Raw genomic sequence first — 9,688 nt, 5'->3', positions numbered from 1 at the left:
TTGAAATATCCATTCCTCAGGTAGTCTATGCCAAGGATACATGGGGCTTCTGGACCAGTCACAATGGGGTGTCTATGCCATTCCTTGCCAGTCAAGCTGACTTCAGCTTCCAGTACAGTCAGCTGTTGGGATCCCCCTGTTACCCCAGAAATAGAGATGGATTCTGCCCCGACGTATCCTGATGGCATCAACGTGCATTGTGCGCCAGTGTCCACTAAAGCTTTGTATTTCTGTGGGTCTGATGAGCCAGGCCACCGAATCCACACAGTCCAATAAACCCGATTGTCCCTCTCCTCTACCTGGCTAGAGGCAGGGCCCCCCTAGTTCTGGTCATGGTATTCACTGCGCTCTCCCTGTGAATATGACCGGGAGGTTCCTTCAAGAGGATCGGGCATAACATCATCATTCCTATACTGTCTGGAGCCTTGCCCACGAGAGACCGGAGCAGCCTTCAACCTTGAAGAATTCCCTGTGTTAGTTGTGCCTCTTTGCAATTCACGTACCCGAGCTGCTAAGGAAGAGGTGGGTTTCCCATCCCACTTCCTCATATCTTCTCCATGCTCATGGAGGTAAAACCACAGATTGCCGCGTGGAGTGTACCCTTTCTCCTTAGCTGGAAGACGCCTGCTTCTGATGGCGGAGACTCTTGTTTGTTCTGGAGAGATATGGAAGAGTCCTTCCTTAATCTTCTCTTCCAGTTCAGCCAGTTTTGTTTCCACAGCTGAGACATGGGCTCGTAATGGAGCAGTGACAGTGTCTTCATAAATCCTGAGTTTGCTGACCAGTGCACCCACCTTGTCTTCTCCCTCTCTCCACTGCAATGTTGCAAGGTAGCGAGAATACATTTCTGGCCCAAGTCGTGCAAATTTTAACCACATCTGGGATGTGCACTGGACACCATCTGGACTTTTAGGGAATCTCTCATCCTCTGAAAAGATTATCTCCAGTACGGCTAATTCCCTTAAGCACCGGATACCTTGTTCCATCGTGTTCCACTGTCCTTGCTGTACGTGGAGGTCCTCCTTACAAAGATATCTCTCCCTCACGCTTGACAACAGTCGCCGCCAGAGGCTGAGAGTTTCCTGTCTCTTTCCAATGCCCTGATCAATGACAACATCTCGAGACAGGGATCCCAGCTGCCTCGCCTCACTCCCATCTAGAATTGTATCATTGGCTGCAGCATCCCAGATTCAAAGTAGCCAGGTCAAGATGGACTCATTTGCCTGTCGTGTGAACTCTCTCCGGAGCTCACGCAGCTCTCCCAGGGATAGGGACCGGGTGATTATTTCTGGCTCCATTTCTTCTGCTTGAGATGAAGGTCCTGACTCTTCCTCGTCATGCACTATACGAACTGATTTGGTCTTTGATTTTCTTTTCTGGACAGGGGCAACTGCTATCGGTTTCTGTTGTCCTTCTGGCTCCTCCATGGTCTGGGTGGACATGGTGCTGGTTGATGTATCTCTCTTCCTCTCTGGCTCAGTCATGGTCTGGGTGGACATGGCGCTGGTTGATGTATCTCTCTTCCTCTCTGGCTCAGTCATGGTCTGGGTGGGCATGGCGCTAGTTGATGTATCTCTCTTCCTCTCTGGCTCAGTCATGGTCTGGGTGGGCATGGCGCTAGTTGATGTATCTCTCTTCCTCTCTGGCTCAGTCATGGTCTGGGTGGACATGGCGCTAGTTGATGTATCTCTCTTCCTCTCTGGCTCAGTCATGGTCTGGGTGGACATGGCGCTAGTTGATGTATCTCTCTTCCTCTCTGGCTCAGTCATGGTCTGGGTGGACATGGTGCCTGTGGATTTGCTCCTTTTCTCCTCCTCCTGATGATGCTGTACCACACCAAGCAGTGTGCGGTAGGCAGTGGCCAGGGCCCAGCAGGTTGCTGTGAGCTGCATATCTCTGGGACTACCAGAGCATCTTCCTTTGACATAGCTTAGCATTTTGGCAGGGTCCTGCAGTTGTTCCGGGGTGAATTTCCAGATCATTTGAGGAGAGAAGGTCTCCAAATACTGGCCCATATCTTCCCACTTCCCGTGCCACTCAACATCATCCGCTCCCAGGGCAGGCCTCCAGCAAGTCTCCTTAGAGAGCCCAGTTCTGACCCTAAACATGGTGTATACAGTACAGAGGAGACAAAGCAACACTAACAGCAGGATTATGCTGTCCCTAACATCAAAAGGAAGCTCAATATTTTCAATGATTGTTGTAGCAGAGGTGAAAAGGTGGAAGTAACCATCTCCGCCTGTTTTCCCCACAGTCTGGGTGCTATTTTTAATGAGACCCCAGAGGTAACAACCCAAACCAGGACAGGCAGACCAGACTGAATATACATTCACAATGAAATTCATTGCTTCTGATGTTATGACAACATAAACATAGTATATTAATAAAGCAATTTTGATTCTTCTCCCTGGTACTAAAGAGAGCATCAAAACAGGCACATGGTTCCCCATGTGTCGAAATATGAACAGGCCCAGATACACGATCCACATGAATACATCAAGCAACATGGTAGTCAGGGAGTTTCTGTACCCAAATACACAAAATGAAATTGTAGTTCTGACTTCTCTCTCGTGCCCCACGTTGGGCGCCAAAAGATGTGCTGGTTTGAAGGTGAACCAGCAGGGGAAATGAACTCACCACGAGAGAGATTATAAGTCAGACCTAAAATTTAATAATAATATTACAATAACAACACTGATACACAAGGGAAATTGCTTTCAACTCACAATACCCCAGCAGTATAACCCAGTGTCCTGGGGCACAAACCCAAGGGGGTTTGTTTGCCCTTGTGCTGAGACCCCTGTGGCTCCCCCAAGTCCAGAGCAAAAGGAAAAGAAAAAAAACCTGTTGGTGCAGGCGAGGGCTGTGGTCTGGGCGAGAGCGGTGATCTCCTGCTGTCGAGGTCCTGCTGCTGCTCTGGATCCGACGAGAAGGGGGCTGAGGTCTTCTTACCCACCACTTATGTACCCTCAGGGAGCACTCAGTCCCTCCCCCTGGGCGGGGACTCACACAATGGGTGATTAACTCTGGGAGCCAGGGGTTGTTGAGCTGTTGATGGCCCATTAGCAGCTCCGCCCCCCTCAGGCTGGGTGTGAAGTGATAATGGCTCCCTGGGCAGCTGCTGCTAATGGCCCATTGTCCTTGGGGAATGAATAGAGGGGGTGGAATACACAGGTTTGATCACCACCACACAGGGTTAGCTGGTCCCTCCAGCTGAACTAGGACACCAGGCTTCCCTCCCATCCAAGGGCTGTGTTAAGAAGCAATCTACAGCTTTATCTCTGTGGTCATGAAATAATGGGACAGATCCACTCCCCTTAGTACAGATCCAGCACTTGCCCCTTACAAAGAGGATCCTTCTAGAGAATGTAACACTACAGGCATGGCAATTTTTGAGGATCCACTGCAAGTTTGGAGATATTCGTAACATCAAAGGAAGTGCACAGCATTCCTTGGTCCCAAAACAGATCCCATCCTTCTTATAACACAGGTGATATAATTAGTAGGATACTAAATCTTCACAAATACTCATCCAGCTCTTTAAGGAGAAGCATTTGCTGCTCAAAACCTTTGTGTAAGAGCATGGTTATATATGTCAGTCCAGTAGAGGACTCAGGATTTAACCTCAAAAGATGCTGTCTAATTAATCTACTGTACCTACCAAGGAAATTTCAGAGTTTCTAGGATTTATTTTGCTTAGTCTGGGCACTAAAATATCAGACTCCCTGGAAATGAAGAATCTCATTTCAGCTCCATGCATTTCACAAGTGCATCACTGTAGTGGTCTTAATGTAATACACCAGCAGCAGAAACAATGCAAAACCCAAATCTCTGTTCACAGTTGAGTCATCAGCTATATTATATATATATATCCCAGCAAAATGCACATTCATAGCAGAAAATCTCAGTTCAGCACAGGCACCAGCAGCATTTTTATTAAACCTTGTTGTTAAATCCTCTTTGCTAAAACAATAAAAACAGGGTAAAATTATGAGGCGTGGAAAATCTGAAGACAAACCCAGTGAAGAACAGATCCAGCTTTTCTTATATCACACCGGCAAGTTTATGAAATGATTGCCAGGCTGAAAAGAAAATTAATCTCCTTAGAAGCTATTTTTTAAAAAAAAACTAAACATTGCATTTTAATAACTATGTCTCTTCTTTGACTTATGGGCCTTGAACTGCTATAGGCAATGACTAGTTAGGCACCTGCTTTATTTCTCTGTCATGTCTTGCAGTTTGAAACTATAACCTGGTGTGTTAGTTTTGAGTACAGGTTTTTCTCTTGGGCTGCTTTTCTACAAGTCTTACCAAACCATTACTTTTCTGCTCTGTTAGGCTGTTACAGCTGAATTACTGTACTCAACGTGGTTGGTCTGCTACTAGTATTATCTGCCCCTTCTCAGCCAACATCAAATCTCTTTCTCACCTATGTGCTAGAAGGATTAGCAGCAAATAGAGAGCTTCTGCACTTATTTGCACTGGCTGTAAAGAGTGTTCACAGGTTGCTCCATTCTTGGATCAGACTGTGCATGGATGCAAATATATGTAGTAGTTCTCTTACCTGCAAGACACACCTGCTAACAAGATGGGTGAAGGTCTGCAACCAAAGGAAACAATGGGGATTTAGAGCTGAGTGAGTAAGCCCATGATCGGGAAGCAGTGGAAACTGAAATCATAGAAACACAGTATCACAGAGTCACAGAATGGCTTAGGTTAGAAGGGACCTTCAAGATTATCTAGTTCCAACCTGCCTGCCATGGGCAGGGATACCTTTCAGACCCAGATCAGGCTTTTCAAAGCCCCATCCAGCCTGGCCTTGAACACTTCTAGGAATGGGGCAATGACAACTTCTCTGGGCAACCTGTGCCAGTGCCTCACCATCCTCACAGCAGACAACTCCTTCTTAATATCAAATCTAAATCTGCCCTCTTTCAGTTTAAAGCCATTACCCTCTGTCCTATCATTGAATACGCTTGTAATGAACATGTACACATCTTCACATCAGGTTTATGTGGGGCAGGCATTTTCAGAGAGAGGGTTTATCTATTTTCTCTTTAAAACAACTGTTCTCTAGTCTATTGTGGCAAAACAATCAGCATTTTGCAGAAAACTTTATACTCTAAGCAGTGAAGTAATCACCTAGGCATGTGGGGGATGCAGTGCTGTCCTCTCCTAGCCTAGTTCAAGGTTGTTTGTTGTTATCCCTCATACTGCTTTCACTAATGTCTTCCACAAGAGCAGATAAAAGACCCAGGAAGGACTCACAAGCTAGTAACAGTACCACATACTGAAATACGCAAGTGTTGCTTCAAACACCCTGAGATTAGCTCAGTTGGTTAAAACGTAATTGTAAAAATGCCAAGGTCATGAGTTCAATCCCCTGTGTGGACCATTGACTTAAGAGTTGGACTTGATGATCCTTGTGGGTCCCTTCCAACTCAAAATAGTCTGTGATTCTCTGGAATTCAGGGACCCAACCTGTTCATTTACGATAGAAACACAGGGTTGCAATAATCATTGTGGACGGACAGGCTGTCCTGCAGACTTCAGAGGTGGAGGTCACTCCTCATCAGACCTTTCCACACATTTTCAGGGCTTGCCTTGGCACTCCTTTGTTGTGGGAGTGGACATTTACTTACATAAGTAATCTCAGGGCTATGGGAATAGGATGTCTAGGGTAAATCTGAGTAATCCATCTGTTAGCTGTGTAAAGCCCTGAGTCCTACACTGCTGCACGAGGGCTGGATTCCCACTGCAGAGAAAGGGCTTGGTTTCCATCATGGCATGGAAACATTCCTGGTCTCAAAAAGTCCTGAAACACTTCTAATGTAAAACACTAAGATCCTGCTGAGGAAACACTGATGGGTCTGCAGTTCTGTGACAGACTGAGTGAGAAGCAGCAGAATACATGGCTGGATCCTTTCCCTGACAGCAGGACACTTATAACATGCTCACAAAACACAGTTTAAAGTGCAAAGATATGCCCAATTACATGAATTCAGTTGATCTGTAAATGTGGAATTAAGTGCTGTCAGCCTTCACTTACTTCTCCGTCACTGAGTTATATTTTCACGTACATTTGACTTACAGATAAGAAAGCGATGGAGTCCGAAAGATGACTTGACTTTGTTTTGCAAGATGGAGACACACTCAGAAACAGCAATGACAACACAGCCTGTAAAAGATTGTGTTTATCATAATATTTGCCATCTCTGAACCCAAGTCACAGTCACTAACAACTAAACTTTTTGCCTCTTTAGCAAGGCAGAGCTCAAGGAAAAAGAGAAAAGCAACGGAGACTTTTAGACTTTCCCCAAACTCACCCTCATCTGGTCTAGTGATTACTCATATCACCCACAGAAAGATTTACCCAAAATAAAACACATCTGCATAGCAATTAGATAGATCTTTTACTGCTTGTGCACCACAGTAATCCCAAAACATTAATTAAGCCTCACAACACTTCAGAAAGGCAGACAGCCCAAAGCCTGTTTGACAAGTGGGTCAGCTGAGGCTGATACAGCACAAAGATAGAAAGGGAAGAGCCTGGAACTGCTTAGACAGCACTACCTAAAGTAACTACAGGTGTTTAACATGCCTACACGCAGCCATCAACTCCTGTTACAATGCAGAACAAGAGCACAGTACTAGTATTACTATTTTAATTATAAAGTGTTACCTATATAGAAGCTGAACCAGAAAACATAATCTGCTTTAGCACAGAGCTAACTGTGAAACTAGCTGCTCATTATATGGTAATGGAACCAATATCTGCCAGAGAGGATACGTGAAACCACAAACAACATTGTGATTAGATGACTCTAAACTGTATTTAAAAAGCATGAGATACTAGATCCTGAAGCAAGAGGAAGAGATCACTGTCTGGTTGTGGTTAATCAATGCAGGCATGATTTCAATCATGCCTTAAGCTAACTGCGAGAAAATAAGTAAAGCACGTGGCACCAACAATATCCAATATCTATCCATTTCACCATCAGTGCTATGTTTATTACAAAATCTATGATGGCAATTTTAGAAATAGATCTTACTGATGAAAAAGAATCTAATCCTTTGCTGCATAATCTCCAGTTTTACAGTGATGGATAGACAAAATTCAGTAGGAAAATAATGGTCCTTCCAGCCTCAAAAAGAAAAAAAAATTAAAATCAGGAGGCTAATGAAGGCTCCCATCTCAAATTGCATTTCTATTCTGGCTTCTCTCATCTGGGCTACTTTGAGAATTCTCATCAGTAGGAATTCATCCATCTCTGGTCTTTCTTTCCTCCATGAATTTCAAATTGGGCAGAGCCAGAGTGAAAAACTTCAGTTGCAAGTCCAGGCACTGAGGAACACATTCTGATGTGACTTCACTGATGCACCTTCACCCTGCTGCTCACTGAGTGCAACTCCTGAGCAGAAGCTGCCAAGGCAAAGACCAAACTCATTCTCACTAATTACACATACAACATGCCTATACGCCACCTACTAGAAAAATGCTTCTCTGTAAACACTGACACTGATACTTGCAAACTCCTGAATAGAGTTTGTGTTGTGAGTGGAAATTTAGTACCTTTCCCCTAAAATAAAAAAGGCTTTCATTGGAAAGATGTAAATGAAATAAAATGCACTGCTAAATACAGGCAAACCACAGGCAGGAGAGTTCTGGAGCCATCCTCCACCTGTGTATGCTGCAAACTACATGGTACCACCTCCAAGCTTCTGCTGGAGATTAAAGGGAAGGTTTTCAGCATGTTAGTGATGCTGCTCTATTAAGAGGCACTAGAGTGGTACCTATTTATGCCAGCTAAGTGTCTGACTTCTGATTAAATGCCCTTTTCTCAGCAAAATAAGGAAAAGGAAGAAAAGAAGAAATAAAGAAAATTGGATTGGCTATTGGATGGAGGAAAAAAAGGTGCTTCTCAGAACCAAAAAGGCTTAAAGTGCCTGTGCCAACCTTTGGCCCTTCCATGGTAATTATGAGCAGAAAACAGCTGTGGGGAGGAGAAGGGAAGGAGAGCTTAAAATTGGATATTTCAGATTTTCCCCTTTGGAGTGTACTGAAAGCATACTGCAGTTCCTGCAAGGTTTCCATCTGCACACATCATTCAAAGAGCCACAGTGCTGAGGCCTTCATTCTTACTCTGCTGTACATCTGGTCTCAGCTTGCCTTTAGTGACTTTGGGGGAAACATGGGTGGTTCCAGGGAAGGTACTTCAAAGGATCGCAGTCAGCCATACTGAGACGTCTAAAGCTGGATTTCAACCTGCTACATTATAAAATAATCAGTAAGAGCATCTGAATGGTTAGAGTATTTGACATTCAAGGCATGTGAGTGCAGAGTGAGTGCAACTTCCATGTTGAGTGTGTGGTATAATAAACTTCAGATCCTGTCTACTTGTGTTCATCACGTTTTTTGCTCCATCCTTCTGCCTGCATAAATCATACTTACTTTGAAAACTCACTGAATGCCAAATTGATGCAAGATAAAGAGTCCTTCATGTACAGCTGCTTACTTGACAAAAGGGTGTGACTGACATCATGGTAGAGGCTGCCCACTGGTGCTACACATAGTTGTTTCCTTAGGTTAACTTCATTACAGAAGTAGACTACTGAGAGTAACACTCTGTATTTTAAATATAGCATCCCAGTTCTGCAATGTGTAATAAAATCATTAATATGGAGTGTTTTCATCCCACAGCCAGGAGATTTTATATCAACAAAAGCAAGAGTCTTTGTAATACACTATGTTTTGTCATTTGAATTAAACTGAGGTTTGGTTTACTGATCCAGCTTCAGAGGACTGAAGTGGAAGAAGTTTAAATGTTCCACAGACTCTTCTTCCATCAACTTCAAAGCAACTATGTCTCTCCCCAGCTTCTGTACTTTTTAATTAACAAAAACAATGCCAAAGATCACTCCTGCCACAAATAATGTGTGAGCGCATTTGAGTATAAGCCAGTACTGATTATTTGTTGGTATACTGCTGCATCCATCAGTCTTAAATAATCATAAATAAAAACATCTGTGCTATGCTTTGGTACATTTCTGTCTGTTTAAACCACAGATGAACTTCTAAGTTGTACAAACAAAAAATTGCACTTTTTTCTTCTAGAGAGTCTTGCTAGTCCAACAGACTTTCAGCTGAAGGATTCCTTATTGTACTCAAACCTTGTCCCATAAGAGTTGCTGCTGTTGCTCAGTTTATGAAGTATCTTAGAGATTTTGTTTGGTCCACAACAAAAAACTCCAATGGTCTTCCTGTTAAAAAAAAAAAAAGGAAAAAAAAAGGAAAACAGTTATGACATAGTGAATAAACAGCAACATCTAATGATAGACAGAACTGGATTCTGGCCTCATTCATACAGAAGTCAACTACACACAGGCTTCAAGGTGAGAACAGCTCACTAGATTATGCAGTTAGTATTACTGAAGCCACTATATCTCCCCCAAGTATTCCCACAAGAAACCCCATTACTTTTAGGACTAGGGCAACTCTTAGAAGAAAGTGCCTCATCTTAGTCTCAAGATACCAAGTGATGGAAAGTTACTATTTTCCACTCTATTTTTATTTTCATGATTAACCACTTTTTTGTTAAAAATGTGTCTACCTGTAATGATGTCATTAGTGTAAATTGTGATTTACACCAGCAGGAGATCTAGTCCCTAATGGTGATTCGTTACACTA

At 43.5% G+C, this 9,688-nt stretch overlaps 1 protein-coding gene across 6 annotated transcripts in view; it reads right to left on the bottom strand.

The window, feature by feature from the left end:
* Positions 1-1,762: 1,762 nt before the first annotated feature.
* Positions 1,763-9,688, bottom strand: part of NOX4 (NADPH oxidase 4) — a 110,299-nt gene continuing 102,373 nt past the window's right edge. For 2 of the 6 annotated variants that reach the window (XM_071555981.1, XM_071556003.1), the window contains exon 18: positions 1,763-9,261. In XM_071555981.1, coding sequence (XP_071412082.1) covers positions 9,141-9,261 — 121 coding nt within the window. In that variant the 3' untranslated portion in view covers positions 1,763-9,140. The remainder of the gene's footprint in view (positions 9,262-9,688) is intronic. The other 4 variants (XR_011697888.1, XR_011697889.1, XR_011697891.1 and 1 more) reach the window with 4 other exon arrangements.

This window comes from Pithys albifrons, chromosome 1, assembly GCF_047495875.1.
Source record: "Pithys albifrons albifrons isolate INPA30051 chromosome 1, PitAlb_v1, whole genome shotgun sequence".
NCBI classification, from domain to species: domain Eukaryota; kingdom Metazoa; phylum Chordata; class Aves; order Passeriformes; family Thamnophilidae; genus Pithys; species Pithys albifrons.
Note: the sequence above shows the minus strand (reverse complement) of the source record. Positions and strands in the feature narration are given on the sequence as shown.